The sequence below is a fragment of the Cuculus canorus genome, chromosome 22, assembly GCF_017976375.1.
Source record: "Cuculus canorus isolate bCucCan1 chromosome 22, bCucCan1.pri, whole genome shotgun sequence".
Taxonomy (NCBI): Eukaryota; Metazoa; Chordata; class Aves; order Cuculiformes; family Cuculidae; genus Cuculus; species Cuculus canorus.
The window spans coordinates 4336704-4361553 of NC_071422.1; the positions used below are offsets into that span (position 1 = coordinate 4336704).

General features: G+C 48.3%; 1 protein-coding gene across 2 annotated transcripts in view; it reads right to left on the reverse strand.

The window, feature by feature from the left end:
- Positions 1-24850, reverse strand: part of MAN1C1 (mannosidase alpha class 1C member 1) — a 74286-nt gene that overhangs the window by 18679 nt on the left and 30757 nt on the right. For both annotated transcript variants that reach the window (XM_054086221.1, XM_054086220.1), the window contains 3 exons: positions 5154-5269; positions 2793-2873; positions 541-635 (listed from right to left, as the gene is read on the reverse strand). In XM_054086221.1, coding sequence (XP_053942196.1) covers positions 541-635; positions 2793-2873; positions 5154-5269 — 292 coding nt within the window. The remainder of the gene's footprint in view (positions 1-540; positions 636-2792; positions 2874-5153; positions 5270-24850) is intronic.

Genomic DNA, 24850 nt, shown 5'->3' on the forward strand with positions numbered 1-24850 from the left:
ACCAGAATGCCTACCAGAAAGGAGATGCTGTGGCTCTAACTGGAAGGACCCACACCCTGCTGAGCGCTGCCGGCAGGGAGACCTGTGCACTCCCCACTTCTTAGCAGAAAAACCGTCAGCCAGTCTCATCCAATTCCTTTCCTACTTTTCCAGACGTGAAGCCTGGATAAATTCAAATGGATTCCAGTTGGGCACACTGCAAAAATACAGAAAGCACCGCGTGCTACGTGCAGACTACAAATAACCTTTCAAAGAAAATGAGAGGGAGGAAAATGCTCTTGCAGCAGGAAACCCTGCCAAGAGGTAGAGGAAGAAGCTATGGATAGCCCAAAATTAATAAAACACAGCTGGGTTTGACTTGTGTCACCTGTGATCTCTGCTAAGGCATTTTTTTGGTTCTGAGGCGGCAAAAGAAATGATCTCAAAGAATCTGCACTACAGGGGGCACCTCGGAGGAACTGCCGTTGTTCCTGCCTGAGTCCTGGTCTCATACAAACACTCAGAAAAAACCCGACATGCTTATGAGGACACATGTCTTGCCTGCCCAGATTTATGACGCCACGTGGGATGCCAGTAGGGGTGTTAAAAGCCGGCAAAAGTTTCTCTCCGAGTTCCAGAGCTTTACTCTTGAACACCTGTTAAAAGAAGAAGAAAGGATTAATTTGTGATGTGCTGCTTGTGAACACCAGTCATGCTGAGTTCTTTCAAATCCCCTTTTCCAAACACACTATCATAAGACAATAAGAATGCTGCATAATAGCAATCTACCTACATTTCAGGTCTACTGCTGCCCTAGTTCCACTGAATGGAATTCAGAATTCCATTGGAAAAGAACTCTAGGATCTATTGGAATGTCCTTTAAAAACCCACGCTAAGCCAGTCCCAAGTGTCCTGCCAACCCCTCACCAGCCTGGATGAGAGCAGCCCAGGCTGCAGAGCTCGGAACATCCCAAATACCTCAGCAGCACATTGCAGGGATCTGAACTGATCCGAAGAGTACTCAGTGGGTACAAATTCTTCCCTTTTCCCAGGGTGGCAGAGAATATAAGTAGGTGAAATGACTGAAATAAAGTGAAAAGACATCTTTCTAGGGCGAAGTGTTGTTAGATTTACAACGCGGATTGGTCTACCTCGTGTCATATCTCTTATTGCAAAAAACATGATTTCCTACACCAATCTTTTACTTGCAGCTCTTTTCCAGGAGGGATTCATGGTTTCATGGCTAAGCTGCTCCTTTTCCATTTTTAATGCCTGAGTTTTGGGCTTTTGAATCAAATTCTGGCTTACAGTGGTTTGCAGCACAAAGCTACCACACACAATTATTTTGGGACAAACCAATACACACACTAATCTTTGCTCCAGAGATTAGTCCTGATCAAGGGAAGCCTCTAAGTGACTTAGGAGATAAAGCACAAGCCTTTTACCTCTAGCCCCCCTGTACCAGCCCAAGCTGCCATAGTTGTTCTCAGAAAGGAGGAATTCATTGCTCTAAAAATACAGCACTGAGGAAACCTGAGCTCTCCTGTGGGCTTGCAGAGCTTTGATGCACTCGGAAGGAGGCAGGGGTTTGGTTCAGAAGCAAAAGCAAGAGACAGGGACTTGATTTTTGCCTTTCAGCCCGGTGACACTGACTGGGCATATGACAGGCACTGCCCTGGCTGCGGACTGCACTTCAAGAGGTCACTGCTGGAGTTTTATGGTTTAATGTCGTTTCTTTTTGCTCTGTTGATCTGAAGCCTGTTGAAGTTCTGACTGAGACAGGCCCTGAGTCGGGGCACTGAGTCTTTGAGAGTTTTCCCTGGAGGGAAATCACAGAGAGAAGTCATTCCTGGAACTCATTTGAAATGCAACTAAAGTAAGAAAGCTGCTCCTGCAACTCCACAGATCAATGGTGCCACTATGCAGTGATGAGCCATCCCATCCGATTATGGCGGGCAGCACCCAGCCACGGTCAGTGTTGGCATGAGAGCTAAGCTCTCATTTAAGAGCCAGTCTTCCAGCTCCTTCACTCACAAAACTCCCCGTTGAAGCAGAGCTTCTGCTCGCCTAAGACTTCCAGGGCAGAGGAATAATCTCTTCATCTCTCTACAGCCAGCTGTAAAATTCCAGCCACATTATAAAACAGATTACAGCATTAAACCCTGGCATCTGCCAGGCTGCAGAGGAAGAAGGGAAGTGGGAATGAGAGCCTCTTGCTTCAGCCAGGATAGGTCTGCTCCGCAATGCTACACGAGGGGCTGTGACACCCAGCCCTGGGCACGGGATGCTTTATGGAGCTGGGACACTCGGAGCTGGCAGGATACAGATACTCTATGCTGGCAGTTTGCCACCCTCCTTCCTTGTACTTTATCTTACAACCTGCTGCTACAGAGAGACGGCCCAGAGCTCGCAGCGCCTGCCACCGCTCAGTCACCCTCCTTAGTCCGAGGCAGAATCTGGAATGACGTGTGATGAAATACCAACTATGTTTAGAATACAAAGCACAAGTACAAAGAGGAAGATCATCACAAACAGCATTTCACTGGGGACCAATGTGTCCAACTGAAAACACGTCTTGCCAGAATTGCCCACAGGAGAAAAGATCTTTGCAAATGAGCCATGCACGGTATATGCAAGGTAATTATGCGAGACTTAATTAAAAGAACATTAGTGGCATTTCGATATTCATAAAAACGACAGGTTTAGCCTGCTGTTATGGAGGGATTATCTGATACTCAGAGAAAAGCTGCTGAAGAACCCTTTCAGTTTGTTACTGGTGACGGTACAAGACACGCAGAGCTGCTGAAACAAACCTCTTCTCCGGTTAAGTAGTACGCGGCCAACAGTCCTCCAATATAGCGGATGTTCACCTCAAACAAGGACGCTTCTCCATTCTGAAAAGAAATAATGACACACTTGAGTGCAGAGTCTGCACACACAAACGGCAGCGAACGGGAACAGATCGTGTGGGCAAATACTCCTGTCTCCCACCCCCGGTGCCACACAGCTTTCAGCTAAGATCTCCCACCACTTTACTTGCTCCATAGTGACTGGAGGACCCTGAAGGGGAGAACAACACCCCAACTGCCTGTTCATCACCCACTGACCATATGTAAAGCAGTGAGGGCAGAGGTGGTGTCTGTCCAGCCAGCCCTGCCTGGGGTTATGCCTCACACAAAGCTGTGAGGTACTTCAGGGGAAGAATTTTCCCCTTGAAATGTTTTCTTTAAAGAGAAAATTGTACAGCGACACAGAAAGCTTAATTTCTCCATTTCCTTGTGAAGAGGGCACTATGTTAGATAGAAGCAATGCACTTCCTGCACTAGGCAGGTATTTTCAGTCACTGAGGGACTGCTCTGAGCTTGTCGGCTCAGAGGACCACAGCCCGCAGGGAGCCTGTTCAGGTCAAGGCTTACGGAGAGATACGCTACCGATGGCCCTGTGCCCTACCACCACCAACAGCAGGCACAGACGGGTGCGGTTCACTGAACCGCTCAGGAACCCATCCACCTGGAACAAGTTTTGCTCTACCTGCTCAGCTGATGATCAGCAAATGTCAAAACAATTGCATTCAAATTGTGCTTCTGAAAACTAGATGCTCCTGGCCATTGAATCTGCACGATAAATGATTCCTGTCCTCAAGCAAATGCAGAAAGTCAAACCCCAGACAGATCTTCCACTAACACAGCACTTTCAGCAAAGAGGGCAAAGAAAATGGGCACCTGAACCTCTGCCCTTGCCTGCCCTTTCTAGATATATGCAGGTTATAAATTGGAGAAGTGCTTTCCTGGGACAATGACTGGAATTGCATGAGACAGATCATGGCACCCAGTTTCAAAGAGGGCCTTGGAGTCCCTGCCTCACTTTCCTGGACTATTAGTTTTTGTACAGAGCCAATTTTTAATTAATTTCCCTCTTTCTCTCCCTCTGCTGTGCTTTCTGACTCCACCGATCAATCCATTGCATTCATTCTTGTCTTTGCAGATCAATCTATTCTGCAGGCCAAGATTAAAAGCTTTTATGAAATCCAGATAAATTATCTCCCAGTTGATTTTGTCCCTTGTTTATCGATTCAGTAATGCATTGAGAGCATTCACCAAATTTATCAGATGTGGGCTTCCTTTTATGAATATGTGAATGCCAGTCGTGCCCTCCCAAATGAAGCCTTTCTATAAAGGCAGCTGCAGGCTTTGTTCCCGTGGGGAGAACCATTTCTCACAACAGACAACTAGGCTGGCATGAAAAAAAGAAAAGTTTGAACTGCGCTCTGGGTTTAACATTCACCGCAAGCCACTGCTACGATCCCATCAGCTCTCCCACAAGAAATGGAAGCTGGCTGGGAGACCGATGTCAGAGCTATGGCCAGGAGCCCTGGCCACACAGTGAGATAAGGACAGCAACCTTCGTTTGATAGTGCTGTAAGGCATGCGCCGCACCCAGAGGCCATTCCAGTCTAGTACCAACTCTAAGACGTGGCCAGAAAAGCTTCAGTTGCCACAGACAGCCAGAACCATGGAATGGCTTGGCTTGGAAGGGACCTTAAAGCCCATCCAGTTCCAGCCCACTGCCACAGGCAGGGACACCTCCCACTGGCTCAGGTTGCTCCAAGCCCCATCCAACCTGGCCTTGGCCTTCATTTCAAATCCAGGCTCCCTGCGTGCCCTCATTCTGCTGCCAAGGTGCCACCCTCCCACTGCCCAAGTCCCAGTGATGAAAGACCAACAAAGGGCCCCGTCATCGGCATTTTCAATTTTCATCTAGAGATATGTAAAAAGAAAACTTGTCTTATCACAGGCAGACACTTGACTGAGATGAATCAGAACTTGTTCTTTCATGAACAAAACTTCCTTGAGTATCTAATAATCACAGCTGGTTTTAAAATCCAGACCAAAACCTAAAACCCATTAAACACCAAACCTCATTTCAGCCAGACACCAGGGTCTGACCTGGTGGCCCCAGACTGGAAACCAGTGCTACATACAGGGAGAAGGTGTGGTGAAAGATGGAGTAAACATCACAGTAGCCAAAAAAAAATCAGACTAGAGTGATTTCTTCCCCCCACAGACTTCAGAGAACCCCTCCCCGGATGACTCTTGGAGAAAGCTGTGACAGAACAGGCCAAACAGGCACACAGTTTCTGTGACACGGACCAGCGTTCCCAGTAACTGACTCACCACATTCAAGTCAAAGCTCTTCTCCACCCAATTCTTTGCTTCTTGGAATTCCTCCTCGAGTTCCATGATGTACAGAGTATCTAAGGCATCGACCACGGTAGCTCCTCGAAGGCCTCCTGCATTGCAAACAGAACACCGCGATGAAGCCCCATTTGTGCAATCATTTTTACCTCAAACCAACCTGCAGGAGCTGGGACAGGCAGCAGCTTCCAGTCCCAGTGCTGAGGATATTTGGACAGGATACAGACTGGCCATGGTCCAGGCTGAGATCTAATAGTACCAGTGAGCTCTGCTACCCAAAACAGGTTGCTCTGAAGAGGCCCAGTGTTCAAAGGCCTGACATTTGTGATCAAAACACCCACAAGAACAGCTCAGGGCCCACTCTTTCAGCCATCAGGCATGACTGCAAGCCTTGGCCTTGTTCTCCAGTTCTTGCCTTGGACAAAATGGTTGGGTGATACCACCCCTAATCTTTGCTCAGCTGAAAACATAAATTCAGGCTCTTTCTAACTCAGTTATGAGCATAACCCTCTGCTAAGCGAGGGAGAGAAGCTTATTTCTATTGTGCAAGAGCACCCGTGACAGGACTGTCCTGATGCAGTGTTTGTTATCTGGGGCACAAAGTACTCTTCCGCCACATCATGACTCAGGGTTTCCCACCACCAGCACAGAAACAAAACACAGCCTCATCCGGCAGCAGAGAGACCACAAACTCATCTCCATGAATCCCGAACAGAGAGTGTGGGGACAGGTCTCTCCCTCTGGCTAACATGTCCTTGTGGGTATACTCTGTTTTCCAGTAGAAGGCAATGGGACACGTGCAGATGAAGCAAATCCCAACCAAGACTTGGACCAACCACGTAAAAAAATTGCATGCCAAGCATTCTCTTACGTAAATGGACCATAGGAGAACTCCCCATGAGAGAGAGAGAATGGCACGGCACGCCATGCCAAGCAAACTACACAGGGTGTGTAGACAGACAACCTGACAGCAGCTGAGTTTAATCAAAACTAGAGGTGTTCACAACCCTAGTTTCGAACATCTCAATGCTAGAGTTGTATTTCTGTTATGGTTCCCTAAAAGAATTCCTGCCACAGGAAAGCAAAGAGTACAGAGCACATTGTGCCTCAAATGCCTTTGTGCTTAGTCCATTGCTTTCCTAGGTAACTCAGCAAACACAGATCCTCACGTGCAGGACTCCAGTTTGGAATCGTCACCAGTCGTCTCCCTGCAGATGTAACACCCCGGAGAAGCTGGTGTGAAGCTGTCTCTGCTGGCGAGCTGCACAGGCAGGCCCACGCACCCTGCTCAGTTGCAGCCACATCGCTGCCCACCCCCTGACAGTCAAGCTCTTGTCTCTGCCACCAAAGATGCTTGGATGAGGCTCAGGTTTTGTTTCTGCAGGAGAAACTGTGGGTACCAGCTCTGTCCCTCTCACCTCCCTCCCCAGTGTCACCACAGACTCACGCTCTGCCTTATGCCATAGGGTTTCCCGACACATTTCTGCGGGGCTCAGGTCCTTCTGCTCACTAAGAGACTTTAAAACACTACCCCGAATTCCCGCAGCTTCCCAGCCCTTCCCTGCAGGCTCGGATTGGCCTGGTGGTTCTGTAATACCTTCAGTGTTACTTCAGTTCTGTTCAAGAGAAGAAAACCCAACCGGCCGGGCTGCCCAGGGGAGCGGGAGGTAGAGGCGAGTCGTGTCAGGAAACTGAAGACTTTGGTCTTTCCTTATAAAGGGAAAAAAGCGACCGAGCCTGATGTACCTTCCCTAGAGGAGTGCTCAGATCCCCCATTCCATGCAGGGCTCACCGATGCTTTCAGCATTCCTCTCCCGTAAGAAAGGCATCCGACCTGATTTTGTTGCTCTTAGAAGATTGCAGTTTTGACACTTTTCAGCCAGTCAGCACATCATTGCTTTAATAAAAACCCAACCAAGACTTTACTGCTCAGCTGCAGATTGCTGGCTTTCGGATGCTGTCTGCATCAAAACCAGGGGCTGTGGGAAAGAGATGAAGGCAGGACAGAGCCTCTAGAAATCTATTTATTCCTGCAGGCTTGCGAACAGCTCATCTGACCGGAGCTATCTCCACGAGCACAATAGATGGGAGCAAACAGCCACTAGATCAACCGGTGGGTTCTGAGAAACAACAGAGCCGAGCTATCTATGGTGTGCTTTCCAAAAGCAGTGACCATGAAAAACAACATCAGCGCAGCCAGAGCTGCTTTTATCAACCCTAATGATTCTTCAATATTAATGATTATGTGATTTTTATGCACTTTCCTATTAACAAGAAGAGACACCAGCTCAGAGCAACACAGAGCAGGCACAACACTTCAAATAGAGAAGGGCGGGCGGTGCTGCCCGAGGCACAGCCCGGGACTGTGATGTTCTGAGCACAACACCACCAGGCTTGGTTTAATTCGATGATATAATCCACAAAGCCTTTCTTAATCTCAGAGAGACAATAAGAAAAGTTGAATTTGCTCAAACAAAGAGACAATAAATTCAAATTTTCTGGCATGATTAACTGAAGTGAAAAATATTGCTTGAATTTACAGCCTTTTATGTTTTTAGCAAGTCGGGCCTTTAAGAACACAAAATGCATCGGGGATTAGGAACATGCTCCATCATCGCTACAGTTCCAAGTTGTTTAGCTTTCCTCCCCTGTATCTGACAAAGCGGAGAGCAAACCTCGCTTCCCCGCTGGTTTCTCTTTGTGGCATTTTAAACATTTGTTTTAAATATTCCCCTAAATGCTCTGTATCCACAGAACCGCAGGCTGTGTGCTTTGTACAAGGGTCTTGTCCGTGCTCCCTTTCTTCTGCACCAGCTTTGAAGCAATTGCGAAACGCACGGCTGACTTTTTTTCCTGCAGCTAACAAAGTCTATCGCAATACCACGAGCTACCGTCTCGGCTTCAGCTGTCTGAGCGTGATAAAAAAGAACCTCCTGCCCCTGCACAGAGACGCAGAGAGCAAACCAGGCACTGGGCCTTCACCGCTGGGTCTCTGTCACATGCCAGGACAGAAAGCACATCTAAGAAGATCCCTGACCTCCTGCACACGCTGGCACATTACTGCTCGGATACGACCAAGCACTACATGAGCTGGCAATGTGCGCTCAGAGTCCAGAAAGCCAAACGTGTCCCGGGCTGCGTCCAAAGCAGTGGGAGCAGCAGGTGAGGGAGGGGATTCTGTCCTCTGCTTCGCTCTGGTGAGACCCCACCTGGAGCCTGTGTCCGGTTCTGGAGTCCTCAGCGCTGTTGGAACGAATCCAGAGGAGGCCACGAAGATGATCTGAGGGCTGAAGCACCTCCTGTACGAGGACAGGCTGAGAGAGTTGGGGTTGTTCAGCCTCAAGAAGAGAAGGCTCTGGGGAGACCTCAGAGCAGCTTCCAGGACTGAAAGGGGCTCCAGAGAAGCTGGAGAGTGGCTCTGGATCAGTGAGGGCAGAGACAGGATGAGGGAGAACAGTTTTCAGCTGAAAGAGGGGAGATTGACGTGAGATCTTAGGAAGAAACGTCTCCCTGCGTAGGTGGGGAGGCCCTGGCCCAGGTTGCCCAGAGCAGCGGTGCCTGCCCCATCCCTGGAGGGGTTCCAGGCCAGGTTGGATGGGGCTTGGAGCCCCTGATCCAGTGGGAGGTGTCTCTGCCCATGGCAGGGGATGGAACTGGATGGGTTTTGAGGTCTCTTCCAACCAAACCATTCCATGATTCTATGATCGTTCTCTACAGCAGCACCTCCCTTCCTTCCTGCTTGGACTTTGCTTCATCAGACCATGACAGAGCTTGTGACACGATGTTCGAAGGCTCTGACTGTACTCAGCTGTCAAACAATAATTTGTTACTTATCCGAACATGTTTATCACAATATGTCTGCCCCTATTTCTAAAGGTGCTGATATTCACTTGACATGTGGCTTATTTTGAACGACGTTAAAAAATAATCACCTTTCCAGATCCACACATTCTAATGTGAGGGATATAATCAAAGGGGAAGCTGCTTCAAAAGGAAAGGGAATCAAAACCCACCCTGCCACTTTTGACTCCTGCTGACACTCCCCTCGCTAAATTACTGGTTTCAGCCCCATTGTACTCGCTCTGAGCGTGTTTTAAAGTAAAAATCAAGAAACTCTCAGAAGAAACCGTTCCGCTGGCACCAAGAAATGGCAATGATGACTTTTAAGTGAAGCTCAATGCCCAAGCTGCTGCTTATATCCATAAACTGAAGGCTGTGTGCTATGAAAAGCCACCTCAATCCTGCTGCAGAACCGCCTTGGAGTGGGACGCATCCTGCGCAGAAGAGGAGAAGCCACTTTGCTGCTGGCCTGAAGGGAAGGTGAGGACACAGCTCTGGGATCCACATCAGCTCTGATACCACTCAGGGAGAGCCGATGCCTGTTCTGAATGGGAAAGTGTAACCCTGTACCGGGATCAGAGGGTAGAACTGGGACCTCAGCAGAATACAGGGATGCCTCTCTAGGGGCTCTACCAGCTGAGGGACATCTGGCAGCTCTGGTGGCAGCACCAGGCAGGGTCTCTGCCCGGCATTCCGTTTGTGACGGAACGACAGCCCACCAGAAGCAGGAGCTCCTAGTTGCAACACAAAGGTTCAACTCTTCTTGAGCTGAGGGAGGGCCTGTACTGCCCCATCCCAAGGCACGGCTGCATTTGCTCTTTTGTGCACGAGAAGAATGGAGACATCCATGGAGGCAACAAGGCTGCTCTGTTCCTCCTTCCACCCACCCAGAGGAGCGAGCACCCACCCGCACGCTTGTGAAACCCGCCACAGAGATCACTAACAAACGTTACATTAATTAACATTGCACTTGTGAAAGGTGCTGGAGGGAGCACTTTGCAGAGAGGAGATGGCATTGTACACGCACCGCATCCCACGGCCTCAGTGGGAATGTGCTTTAATGCCGCTCTGGAGGAACAAGACCACTCAAGCAATGCAGTCTCAGAAGTGCTTTCATGGGCATTAATGACAGTGTTCTCCCTAAAAACCACAGCCAAAGCCCATGGCAGCTCGTTCCAGCCTGGGGTAGAGAATCTGAAGAGACGAGCTCATCCTCTTCTCCCATCCCTGGCTTGTCCCTGCTGCATGGTAGCTTAGAGACACATTAAAGCCACCTGCAGCAGGAATTTATAAGACAATACACAATTCCAAAGGCTCAAATAAGACAAAACACAATTCCAAAGGCTCATGAGGAGGTTCCACGTGTGTTCTCTGGGCCGGTGGGGGAAACACTTGGAAGACACGTGCCAATCTCAACAACCAAAGGAGCTGCCAGGTGCAAAAGCCTGCCTGGCTGCTGCAGCCCTGACCTAAGGTGGGGAACTGCCGGCCAAGCAAGGGCCAGTTCCCTCCGAACCCTCTACAGAGCACAGGGCAGCCGAAAGGAGCTGCCACTGCAGCCTGGGGAAGCTCTGACCCAGCACTATGGCCAAGAAGGGACTGATGTATGGCCCCACTCACAAGCTGAACAAACGGTGTAAAGGGGGAAAAGCTCCAAGCCAGGAGCAGGAAACCTAAGAGGAACAACTGGCATCCTTTGGCACATCCACAAGATCTCACATGTCCCACAGCCCTGCTCTCCAGTGTCCCAGCAAGCCAGCGTGTGGAGGAGGAAAAGGAACAGCTTTCTTCTCAATGTATGGTTTAAAAGGAGGCCACGAGGGCTGATCAAAGGTGGAGAATATCCACCCTACTGCCTGCCAAACACATAAAGGCTGATTAAGACTTGAAAAGCACCACAAAGCACCAAGCAGGGACTAAGTACAACTGTGGTAACAACCCGACTGCTGCTGCATCTGTGAGCTTCCTTGTAGCTACCCATTATCTGCAAATCAAACCCACGAATTTAGGCAGAAGCAGACAATGCAAACACGCTGGCATCAGGTACACAACAGAAACCACACATTTGATCACAGGTAAAGCAATAACAGCTCGCACCTGACTCGCTGAAGTTTTTAGGAGCCACCAGTTCCACGTGTGAACTTCAACTGGGGTGAACACTTTGCACCTGCTCATGCTAACAACAAGGGATGGGCACAGGTTGTACCGGGCTGGAACATCGATCCAGGCATCGCTTGCAGTCGGCTCCCCCAGCAGAAAGCACTCAGAGGCCAGGATTACAGTTTTTAAGATGATATACCGAGCAAAAGACGCAGCCTTTACACCAAAGAGATGCTTTTCATCAGGAGACCATGACATTATCCTGGGCTTAGTGCTCGTCAGCTGCTGCGGGAGCCTCACAGAACAGAAGGCAGTCACATCACAGGAAGGTGCAACTTTTCATCCGACTTCTTGCAGCCAAGGTCAAAACCTTCAGCTTGGAAGAACCTCTGCCATCGCCCTCTGCACCCTGCAGGCAGCCAGCAGCCAGCTGAGACGCACAGCACCGGGAAGGTTTCTCTTAACAGTAACTTCAACAGTGAGGAGTGAGTGGGGACTGAAGGGAAGGACAAAAATTAGGAAAGGAGAGGGAAGAGGGACAGAACCAGACTGTGGAGAAATAAATATCAAAGAGACTGTAGAGCACTTGCAAGAGCATCCAGGATATTTTCAATGCATTCCCTTGGCACCAGAAAATAGATTGTGGTTTTTGCTGTGCTCAGAAAATGGTTTGTCTTCCCCTGCTTTATCTGTTTAAATTGCTAAAGTGTTGCCCATATCTGAGGAAATCCATCAGCCTTCTGGGCTGTGGAGCCTGAGCCTCATCCCATCTTTTCAGCCTATCCAGCTGCTGTTGAAACAAAGCTCCATCACGCTCCTTCCAGTGGGAACAGGGCCTGGGGTCTGTCAGCTGCTCTAATAAGGTGTCAGTGACTCACTGACAAGAGAAGATACAATAGTTAGGCAACAGAGTGACTCACTGGTAACAAAGCACGACTCATCTCCCTTCATCCCATCTCAGAAGGTTGATCTCCTCTAGGACACAGAATAAAAGGCCCAAAGAGCAGGGGCAGCCATGCATCAGCATTTGAATCAATCAACAGATTGGGAGCAGCTCTGAGGACTTAGGGTGCTGTGGGATGAAGAGCTCAACGTGAGCCGACGATGTGTGCTCGTAGCCCAGAAACCAACTTTGTCCTAGGTTGCACCCAAAGCAGCGGGACCAGCAGGCACGGGAGAGGATTCTGCCCTTCTGCTCTGCTCTTGAGACCCCACTCAGAGCCGAGCTCAACGTGAGCCGACGATGTGTGCTCGTAGCCCAGAAACCAACTTTGTCCTAGGTTGCACCCAAAGCAGCAGGACCAGCAGGCAGGGGAGAGGATTCTGCCCTTCTGCTCTGCTCTTGAGACCCCACTCAGAGCCATATGTCCAGTTCTGGAGTCCTCAGCACCGGAAGGACATGGAGCTGTTGAAGCAAGTCCACAGGAGGCCACAGAGATATCTGAGGGCTGGAGCACCTCCTGTATGAGGACAGGCTGAGAGAGCTGGGAAGCAATTTTGGCTAAAATGAAAGACCTCCTTGGAGCGAGGCATTTACAGGCTGGGGATCTGTCCCAGTACTTTTGCCGCCAGGCTCAGTAAACAGACCCACACCGGCGTCTCCCAGGGGCTAAAGATGTGGCCAAACCCTGGGACAGATTCAGCCTCTGTAGCTCAGCAAATGTTTGATTTTCTAGACAAAGCGGAGCAGCTGTGATGGGAGGGGCAGAGAGAGTCGCGTTCCCTCACTCCTCTCTTCCCAAAACATTCCCAAAATAGCCAACTTGGAGTGCCACAGGCCAGATATGAGCCTTGAAGGGCTCCCAGCTGCAAGTCCATCCTTTGTGAGCCTTTAGAAAAGCTGTAAAGTGATGCTTCAGCAAATGAGTAGCTGAGAGTGGGGTCTTTAACAGCCCTCTTCTTGCAGAAGGAGAAATGCCTTTTACCAACGGCTTTGCCTAACTCCTAAAGCCACGATGGCTCGCAAGAGTGTGATCCAAAGGGCGGCTCCCCTGCTGCAAAGTCAAAATGGCACACAGAGCAGAGGCAAGGAGGCAGCCCCTGTCTCATCCCTCGCTAGCTCTGCTATTCAGCTGCAAGGAACAATGATGAACTCTGTACCTTTGCAAGACTGGAAGAGGTGCAACGGCTCCCAAGCGGCAGGAGATGGGAGTATCTTCACCAGCTTTTCAACGCAATCTCCCTGATGCCTGATGTCAGGGTTTAGCTTCATAAAATACCAGTGGCTTCCTGGCTTGTATCAGAAATGGCGTGGCCAGTTGGAGCAGGGAAGGGATCGTTCCCCTGTACTTGGCATTGGTGAGGCCACATCTGGAATACTGGGTTCAGTTTTGGGCCCCTCAATACCAGGAAGACATTGAGCAGCTGGAGCGTGTGCGGAGGAGGACAACAGAGCTGGGGAAGGGGCTGGAGAACAAGTGTTAAGAGAGGCAGCTGAGGGCCCTGGGGCTGTTTAGCCTGGAGAAGAGGAGGCTGAGAGGAGACCTCATCACTCTCTGCAGCTCCTGGAAAGGAGGTTGTGGTGAGGTGGGTGCTGGGCTTTTCTGCCAAGTAACAAGTGATAGGATGAGAGGATATGGCCTCATTGTGCCACGGGAGGTTTAGATTAGACATCAGGAAAAATTTCTTCATTCAAAAGGGTTCTTAGGCACAGGCAGAGGCTGCCCTGGGAGATGGTGGAGTCTCCATCCCTGAAGGAATGTAAAAGATGGGCAGACAAAGTGCTCAGGGAGGGTTCAGATGTGGACAGGTACATTTAGACTTGATGATCTCAAAGCTCTCTTCCAACCAAATGATTCTACGATTCTATAAAATTCTTCTCTGTGCCATATTACCTACGATTAGAGAGCCAGGAACTCCTGCTGTTGCGCTGCTGTTCAGGATTGCTTGTCATGGAGACGGATGGAGGCCTGAGCCAACCTCACCAATGCATTGATCCAGCAGGCAGGGCCACGCCACTGGAGCAAGAGAGAGGTTAAGGAATATTGTCTGTAATGTCACAGAGATCAGACGCGGGGGCCTTTCCTTGACATTTGGCAAACAACCCTTTATAAAGGTTCCCGGTGAACAGGAGAAGAACACTTCATTTTCAACAAAGCCATTTAAAAGAGCTGTACAGTAATGCGTTGTGCCAGTGATTAAAGCGAACAGCATAAGTCATTACGAAGCCATCATACTTAATCTTGCATATAGCAGGCCTGTTTAAATGCTACAGAACAGAGAGTTTCAAATAGCTTTTTGCTAACTTTAATAACCCAGTATACAAGGGAAAGGCAAGAGCGAAAGGGGGAGGAATTTAGATCAGCACAATGTAAACCTAGATCAAAAATGAAAGGTCTTGACTCCCACTGTTCTTGTGTCAAATCATATTTGTCAAAACAAAAATTAGTGCTGAAATCTTGTTTGGAATAAAAATTAGGATGCAGTTTCTATGAAATCTGATGAAGCTGTTAACTGTTGAGGCACAAAAGGCTCCAGTCGTTACTGGTTATTTATCTTCACCTCTCGGGGTGTGGGAGATGCAGGGCACAACAAGAACTGAAAACACTGACATTCGCTCTTTTGGTTATGCTGGTACCAAAGGCTTCAAAAGATTGAACTGGCTTTGATTAAAACCAGGGCCTTGTTAAAACAGGGGTTTGAAACACAACCATCTCCAAGCGCTGCTTTTCTTGTTCTCTTTGGTTATTTTTCTCACTGATGGCACTTGGAGACCAGCCCGAACTTCTGACATTTATCCCTGGATCTGTGTGAGCACCGGTGGAGCCCACAGTCCCGGGCAGCTCCTGCGTGGTAGCACTGTCTGATTCCGGGGGAAATTTTTTACATAGCTCGGGATTATCTTGGCAACAAAGTGAACTGTGAAAATCACAGCACAGTTTTACGAAGAATCTGCTTTGCAGGGCAGATTTGCCAGTTGTCCCTGTGGAGTGCACTGGGTCAGGCAGAACGAGTGGTAGGTGGCCAGGAACTCCTGAGGTGGGAGCTGGAGTTTCCTGCTCACTCTGGGCCTCAGGTTCTTCTGGGAGCAAAAAAAGCAAGAGGAAAACGCAGGAGTTCCTTCCAGTTTAAAAAGAGTTTAAATAAAGAGAATGTGCTGGTTAGAGAAGTAAAGAGATGAAAAAATCCACGTTCAGGGAAAGGGATGCAGCATGCTGACTGAAGTTTTAGTGTGTTGTACTCAGCACCAGCCACAGCATAAGGAACACGAGTCAACATCCAGTGAGGAGGCACAGGCTGCCTCTCTGATGCTGTGCAAACAGCCCTGTGTGTACCGGCCCGTTCCCTCATCAGCTGCGCTCTCGCCATCTCCGTTCAACACATCACCTCATCCACCACCATCTGACTTGCTGTTTCTGTTCCTATTCTTCCTAAGCACCCTGCGCTAGCCATGCATCTTCCCTCTGACCACACAAAAATGCTCCCACCAGCTTGTTTTTTAACTTTACCTCTCATAATTGTCCCCTAGCGTGAGAACCCTGCACAAGGCATCAGCACTGGCAGACACAATCCAGTTCCAGAGGACGTTCTCCAGAAGCAGAAAGGCAATCTGCTTCCATTACAGCAGGATCAAGTCAGTTGTCAGAGATCTCTAGCACAGGGCTGTTCCTATTTGTTGAGCTGACATAAATAAAACAGAAAATCCAAATGGAACTGGCAAACAGGTTACAGGGCTTTTCAAGAAGAAATGAAATTTCTCAGTTAAGCTTCATTCCAAAGCGGCTCTTCAGCTGCCTCGGAATGGCACTGACATCCTGCAGGTGAATACTGCGAAGCCAACACCACCAGACCCGAGTTACAGCCTTGCCACTGGGTCTAATTTATTGAGGCTTTTGTCTGCAAACCTGATAGCTGCAAGAAAGTAACTCTATTCCCTTTATTTAAGGTAAACTAAACAAATTACATCTGAGCAACAAGGGAGCAGCAGAGAGAGATAAAGGGGACAAAAAAGTAGTCCAAGAATTAGAAAAGATCTATTTCCTTCCTTATCAGCACATTCTCCTGCAGACTGAAAAAAAAAGTCCATTAGCTTTTGAGCAACCTCATTTTTCTTTGCTTTCTAAACAAACCACTGCACCTACACTTCAGGGACTTCATCAGAAAGCATTTCATATCCAAGGTTATTTTCCTGTCTTCCTCATATTAATCTTCCTCTCCCTCCTCTCCACATACTGGTCAGAAGGTCCCGCTCCCCACCCCACCCGTGCTTCCTGGCCGTGCAGAGCTGGGGTGGCTGCGCAGAAGAGCAGAACTTACTGTACAGAGCCCTCAGCCGTCAGCGGCTCCCAGGCAGCTCTTCCCAGTGAGGCACCACAGGCAGCTTTGTCCTCTGCTCTCCCCTTCGAGCAGATATTGGGGGAGAACCCTGGGGCCATGTGCTGGCCACTGTCCTCACTCGCAGCTCCCCATCCGCACCTGCTCTGCTTGGCTTCAGGTTCCACCTCTCCATGGCACTTGTCCTGCCCTGCAGCAGGTCAGCACTTCCACTGTGACAACAGGCCTGTGCCCAGCCTTGCAGATCCCTACGGACCAGCCTCCGTCACCCCGAGACACAAATCACCCTTGGTTTCAGTTCATGTTGATGTGCTTCACACCTCATGGCTTCCACTTTGTGATTCCTGATGGATTTAGCTCTAGAAGCTGACAGAGTGATTAGCCTGCTTCGAAGGCTACCAGCTGGCTACTAATCTCTCCAGATATCTGCTATCTGATCCCAGAGATGCTGTTTTCCTTGCAGTTCTGGAAGAAATCCCTAGTGGATCCATCAGAAACCCTTACTAGATGCAGGGCATCAGTCATGACAACGCCAAAGTTACTGCCGCTCTATAAGCTTCACACCCAAACCAACTCAAATTCCAGCCCTATGCACTGTAGGGCGGATAATGTCATGCATGCCCCAGTTAAGGGAAAGGTCAAACCACTAATCATTCCCTGAAAAGATACTTAGGAACAGGAGAACAATCAACCCTGGAGCATGTGGCATGGAAGCAGCAGGCCCTATGGGTCTATCAGACGAAGAGTCTAAAGGGTACCACCACCCTGAAAGAGCCGTCTGCCAAATGAGGATGACCACCTCTCACCTGAAGGCAAGGCATTTTGGAGAGCGGCATTACAGAGATCGGCCAAGCAGCTGGTCCGCAAGATAGCTCCGTCTGTTTTTTGTTGTCAACAGGAGTGATCTTCCGAGTTCATGAGAAGCGATAATGAATCACAGCTCCACCTGCACCACACAACAGGCGTCAGCATATGTGCTGCACGGTTTCTAGGTAAAGCTGGCATCGCAGAGAAGCATCTTGAAGTGTTGGCTTTTAGGTTGCTATGATCAAATTTAATACAGAATATGTTCCAGCTGGGAAAGAAATAGCTTTTTTGGATTACAAACCACTCATGTTTTTCAAATATCAATTTCCCCTGAAGAATTAAGTCTATCATTCAAACTGAACGAGCAGTGGCAGCTCTCCCCCGAACAAGTGATGGGCGAGAGAGAGAAAAAGAGCACTCACGCTCATTTAGGAGTGTGGCAAAGTAGTCTGTGTCTGGAGAAGACTGGGCTGGTGGGAACAGGTTAGCAATATTCTTATTATGCACTGGAAAAAAAAGGGAAGTGTTCAGCATAAAAATGAATCACTTGTCACGGTAACAGCCCTTCAGATAGTTGTTTCCTTTGGTGAAAGGGAAGATACACGATAAGCAGCTACTGCCAACTGACTCTTAAGTATTTAATACTTAGCAGCAGCTCCCCAGTTTAATCCTCTTTTCCCCAGTTTCTCCAACCATCTTTCATCATTTTGTGATCCTCAAACAACAGGCGCTGTCCCATCACCGCATGGCTCTGAACCTCCTGGAGCTCAAATCAAACTCGTTGTGTTTGCAAGTGTCAGAGAGGAGGAAATGGTTTGACTGAGCCTCAGGAACACAATCCCTGATACCGGAGAGATACCACAAATCCACTCGCCACGTGGATCCAATCCGTTCCCCATGACACACAGATCCTATTCCAGGCAGACTACGTCGGCTATGGCGAGCTCAGCGGAAAACTGAAAGCCATAATCGTTTCAATGCTCCTTTGGGAAAGAGGTTTCCTCCTCTGTTTGGGCAACAGTGCTCAGCCGTCAGCGAGGCAGACGTGGTAACTTCCGGCAAGGATAGGGAATTTGATAAGAAAGGGAGGAATGGTTCAAGAAGGTTAAGCAGAAGACAACAGCAGCAATACCGGTGGGGCAAACCCCTGCTGGTCTCTCCTCTCTGGATGTGTGCAATTAATTCTAGACTGGTTAAAGGTAATCTGATTACACACTGCTTATTGCTCCTTCACACACCTCCTTGAGGACTTGCAGCATTTAATGTGAGGGGTCCCAACAGGCTCATTAAAACAAACACACTCATCCTACCTGCTGCTATTGTACATGGACTCAGAGACAGAGGTAGCAGTTAATGAGCAGAGACTGCTAATTCATCTTAAAATTCAAGGAGAGACGCTGTGTTGTAACAATCAGAAAGGTGCCCTTCTATCCTTCAAACACTCTTCCCACAAAGCGCTGTGGTTATGTGTTATGACAGCGCAGGAGAAAGATGCAGTTTGTTGCTCTGGACGGCGTTTTCCCTCCGCAGATGAAATACACTCCGGAAGCGGGTGTGGAGCAGACAGAGCATTCTAGTTTGGGTTATAAAACCGCTCATCCCTGAGCTGGTTTTATCTACAGTCCACAAGCAAACATCACCTCCCACAGCGTGGTCACAGAGATGAGCTGGTACTTGAAACAGCCCAGGTGTGAGAGCAGAATTCAAAGATACAGGAATAAAAGTGCCCTTTGCCTCAAAATAAAGCTGATAGGATTAATTACGCTGAACAGTATGGAACAGAACAGGAGGTGCTGGGCCTGGACACCTGCTATTGATCTGGGTACTGCCAAGCACTCAAGTTCCTGCTCATGAAGCGATCTAAGGTCCCTAATAATCAGCAAAGAATCTAAATACATTTTTCTATGAATGCAGTGGGTCAGGAGAACGCAAATGGTTCATTACCACATCTCAGCTGAGGAGTAGGAACACGTTAAGCCCTGGTGACTCCATCACTTGGAACCATCTGTCCACACTCTTCCTTTCCTCTCCTACGTTGTTAAAGTCACACCAACAAGATGCCGGCTGAAAGGCTCCAAATGCTCCCAGTATGCTGCTTGACAGGATCAGACAGCAAAACCAATCCTAGCAAATTGGGAAAATAGTCTGAAACAACCAGGATGCGATTCAATAAGGACACATGATGTATCTCACCCCGAGGGAAGAACGAACAGCGGAGCAGAAGCTAAAAACGGTTAGGCAGCATTGCAGAAAAGCATACCCAGACTACAGTGGATCACAAACTCGGCTCAAATCAGCAGCGTTGTAATGTCACAAACCAGAGCAAACTTCACACTGGGATGGGTAAATGGTGTGTGCTGGATTCAGACATGAAAGGGCTCATGTACTCTGCTCCACACTGGCAAAGCCTCGGCCAGGGCACAGAATCCCCTTCAAGAAATATTTGGCTCATCTAGAGAGTTCTGAGAGGAGAAGCAGCCCTGAGGAGAAGGGCGCAGAGTGTGACCCACAATTAAAGCCAGAAAGGTCTGGTGCTGCTCAGCCTTGAGGGGAGAAGATAGAAGGGAACTTGGCAACATTTTGCAAAGACACAGAGAGATGTGAAACCGTTCTCTGCATCCACAGGGAGAGGCCAAGAAGTCACAGCTGTGCTTTCTGCGGGAGAGAGAGGTCAGACACCAGGACAAGCTTTAACTGTAAAGCACTGCAGCAGAGCGCCTGTGGTGGCTTTCCACCACGGGGCAGCTTAAGAAAGGAAGGACTAAATGACTTCTCACTGTGCCTTTTTCATTCTGATTCCTCACTAAGATGAATGAGAACTGCAGGTCTCTGAAAAGCCTCAAAAAAGCCCCTTGGAGATGGAGCAAAGTGGTTCTGAGGGAAGGAAGTGCTACAGAAAATGCTTCCTGATGGCTCAGCTCCCTGCAAACCCCCAAAGCTACCTCAGTGACAGCACACATCACAGCTACGGTTTTGGATGTACACAGAAGTCAGGAAATTCACAATGCTGGTTCCCACAGCAACCAGGATGCAGCCTGCCAAGAGAGAAGGAATGTTCTAGCCTAGTCAAGAGGTGTTAACGTTAACGCCTGAAGGCGACTTCCACTTCCAGATGCCTGAAGAAGGCCTAGGTGAAATCAATGAAAGCTCTCTGCTCTCATGTATGGCAAACATTTGATCCTCGGTTTCTCCATTCCCGAATTATCCACTCTCACCTGCAGAATGCAAAGATTTGAGTTTGGAAATCAAGATGTGAGCCAGACAACCAAGGCTGCTGTGGAGACCATCACCAGGAATGCTGTGATCGTGGACCACGCTGCACTTCAACATTCACATAATTTGTGCTTTCCCATCCTCCAGCTCTGCGAAGAAATTACATCCCTACGTAATCGTGTGTTCAGATAAAAGCACAGTGGCAAGAAACAGGCGTAACTTCGGTGTTCTTAATTGCATGTTTGTATCAGAGCAAGGATATTATGGGTGTATTGAAATCGGTACAGAAACAACCCCTGCCTTTAGAACTTTCCCTTGAAACACCTTCATTTCTCTGCACTGATTTTTTTTCTTCCTTTTTTTTTTCTCTTGGGAGCTGCATATAAAGTGTTTGTCAGGGTGCAGTAGATTTTTTTTGAGTATAAAACATCAGAAGGATGAACAGTTTTAGTAAGTCCAAAAAAAATCCTCCCTGCTTTTCACACCAGTGCCTCAAGCAAAGGCTATGGGATTTTCTTGAACTTCCGAAAGATTCTCTCTAGAGACAAGAACAATCCTTAAAGCCTAAAAGTGAGCGGTTTTAAAAAGCAGAAAGGTCTTCAAATGACAAATGCCTACCACGATATTCTGAACACACAGATCCAACCTTGCAACCAGCGACAAATCTGAAAGTTGACATCCTAAGGGATGGCATTAAACCTACTGATTTAAGTGGGATAAGAGCCTGCCTTCATCCCAAAAGGCAGAAGAAATGATAAAAAAAGATATCGGAAACAAGTACCCAGAGAAATTATAGAAAAGGAAATTCTGTAGCAGGAGCCATTTGAAAGGTGATGTCCTGAAAAGGAATAGAAAATGTCCACATCTGACACTAATCCAGAGGAATACACAGTGATAGGATGAGGGGGAATGGCTTTAAATTGGAAGGCAGAAGACTTAGGTTGGACATTAGGAAGAAATTTTTCACGATGAGGGTGGAGAGATCCTGGCCCAGATTGCCCAGAGCAGTGGTGGCTGCCCCATCCCTGGAGGGGTTCCAAGGCCAGGTTGGATGGGGCTTGGAGCAACCTGATCTGGTGGAAGGTTTCCCTGCCTATGGCAGGGGGTTGGAACTGAATGGGCTTTAAGGTCCCTTCCACCCCAAACCATTCTGATATAGGATGAAACTTCAGCAGTAGCACAAAAAAGATGTTCTAAATGTGAAATCTAGCACAGCAGATCCTGTTCTGAACCTGCCTTTTCTCTTCAGAAGTTTCAAGAGTGGAAAAGGAGTGAATTAAACCCGAAAAACTTAAGTGGGGGGTTTGTTACCCAGTTTATAGCTGCCCACCTCCTCTGGATAAAGAAGAAAAGCTAAATACAAAGGGATAAGAAAATCAGAAGTCTCAAGATACTTCCAACATCAAATGGCATGGCTAGAAATACGTCTTTTAAACATTCTTCACTCTCTCTGTGATTTTACGCAGTTTCTGGTAGCACCTGTCAGCGGGTGGGTTTGTGTCTGCAGCAGAAATGACGGGAAGCATCTGATCGTGAAGGGTGGCTGGAACGCAAACGGCCCTCAGCATTCCTGAAAGATACAGTCTGACCGAATCAGAGGTATCTGTGTGTCAGGAGCCTCAAGCCTGGCATTCAGCTGCGTACACTCAGTGTTATTAACAAGTCAACACAGAGTAGGAGCCGTTCAGATCCCCGGAGTGGATGCTGGATGTTCGCTCGAGCCAGTTAGAAGAGCCAAAGCTCCAACTCAGCTTTGCTGTGGAGTTGCCACCACCGCCTCCAGAATCCAGAGAGGAATCGGTGAGCAGTCCAACTACACCCACTCTCAGTTGGCTGCCTTTTAATCACACGCTCAATATCTCTGAAGATTAGACAATTATTTCCGCATATTTAGTGGCCAGAACGAGGCACAAACAACACCCTTAGCAGAGTGGGTAAAAAAATAAAATAAGAATGAAAAAACTTCAAAGAGGAGTTCACCGTACCTTGAAATACAGCCCCCAGAGTGTGAAATAAGAGAAAAAAACAGTGACAGCCTGGATTGTTCCCCTGTCTACATGGTAACAGCCTGCTCACGTGTGACTGCGTTCTCCTCGCTGGTGGATGTTCTGCTCCTCAGCATCTTGAAGAGAGGTCCCAAAGAACGCACTCTAGTCAACATCTTCCTTTTTTTTGCTTTCACTTCCTACATTACTGCCTGTTTTTCTCTTTTATTTTTCTGTTTCCTTCTCTTCCATTTTGCTGTGCAAAGCACTTCTGACAAATCCCAAGGCACTCTCCTACTTTTAGGCCTCATTAAACTCAAAGCTCTGTTCAGGGTCAGCGGAAGGTTCACGAAACTCGTGAGGAAGCCCAGGTTGATGAATGGTTTTGCACTGAGATAATGTGAAGTTTGCCTGGTTTCCTGCTCAATACAAGCCTGGACTAACCCCCTGCTGTCCGGTCTTCACAGCCATCCTCGGATCACGAGGTCTGAACACAGATGGGAGATACAAATGGAGATGCTGGAGCACGCCTCGCATCGCAGGCTGCTCTCCACTGAATTTTCTGAGTTTGGTTTTTGTTTTCCAGGATATAAACCTCAGCTGAGGGGAGAGGAATGTATTCGCTTCAAATCCAATTATGTGCAAGAACTGCTACCACAACAGCCAGTCGGGTCTAACTCAGCCCTAGAACAAGGGCTCTGAGAGCAACAAGGGCTCAAGAAGGCCCTGGGCCACTATGTGAGACATTAAACCTTTTAAATGAGTATTTCAAACTGACAAGTTACGAGCTGAGCTGCTGGAATGAGCTTAAATCTCCCTGTGTGAGGTTTTGGGTTCACCGCAGCCCAACGTTCCAGCTAAAGCTTGAGTTGAAGGAAGACACCATCCTCAGCATGACCTGAGGTGAGAGCAGAGTGGGAACTGATCTCCTGCAGCACTACTGACAGCCCCAGTGTTGGGAAGCAACAATCTTTGGCAGGTGGAAAGCAGGGGAAAAAAACCAACCTGTAACAGGAATAAATGTCAGCTCAAACATGACTCACGCAACCAATCTCCGACAAGTTTGGTATTTGGAGGATGTCCTGATTCACTGCTTCCTGCTGACAGGAAAGAAGTTTGTTGCTACAGATTTCAGTGACAGCAAAAGCCAACATCAACTCAAAATGCCCTTCCTGAAAATAATATTCAACTGGATAATGTTATACATAAAAAAAAAAAAGATGGTCATGCCAGGGAGTGAGAGTGTTCCAGCAACATCTTCATTGCAATGTGTTTTTCTTTTTAAAGTGCCCACAGAGCCAACCTTGCAATGTTGTGTGCAATGGGCAGCGGGAAAAATTCAGCATACAAATTCAGAGAGCAATTATTATTATTATGATTTTAATCACATAAAAGGACACTCCAAGGTTTTGCAGTTTTGTGATCGTCGGGAATGCGACTTGCAGGCAGAACAGAAAAGCTGCACTGAGCGACTGCAGAACTGGAGGTTACCGCTTCTTTTCAGGAAGGTAGAATGAATGGTGCTGAACTGGTGTTTTCACCCAACTATCTTTCCTGTCTTAAATATTCAAATATCAACTCCTGCTGCTTCTGGCTGAGGTGGGCAATTTCCTGCCTACTTCATGGTTTCCTAGCTAGGTCACTGATGAAGGAAACAGTTATTGGGAAACTGTTTGGCTCTGCAGGCAGCACTGGATGGTTAAAGGGACTTCCTTTGGGATGTGGAGCCTGTTGTGTCCGATTGGGTCCAGCACATGAGGTGGCAATCAAAGAGCGCTCTGGCTGCTGTCAAAAGCTCCTGTGCAAGGAGCTTGGTGGTGACAGTCCAGTGGTGACACGTCACTTGACTCTCCATCCAGATCGGAGATGGACAGGTCACTGCAACCCTGTGCTGTGAGGGGTTCTGGTAGGACTGCAGTGTGTTTACTAGGGAGAAAAGCCTGAAGGTTTCTGTATCTCAGGACAATAAACTTGGTGCTTTGTAGAGGCCTCTCTGTACGCACTCATGTTTGCAGTTGCTACTTTTCGTCCCTGACCACTTCAATCCCTTTTACCCTGGAGAGCCAAAACAGCACTACTTCCAGGCAACTGGGACCAATGACCTCCTATTTCAAAACAAACTGTCAGGACAGTGCAGGCCAAAGTCTGAGCTGAGTACACAAACACAGCCTAAGCAGCCACTGCTTTTCCAGGAAGGGTTATCCAGCCTGTATCGACAGCCCTGTGTACTCCGACACCACGCAAACGAACGTGGAACAACATGGAGTGCCCTACACGAGGATGAAGTCAAAACAGCTCATGTCTTTTAGATCCAGCTGCTGTCAGATCTTTGCCAGCCAGCCCTGGTGACCTGGCTGTGTCCTAGGTGTGACAGTTGTCATATGGATTAATATCAGAAAAAGCTACAGAGATGCACAAAATCCAGCATACGCTGAGAGAAGTGATGGCTGTGACGAG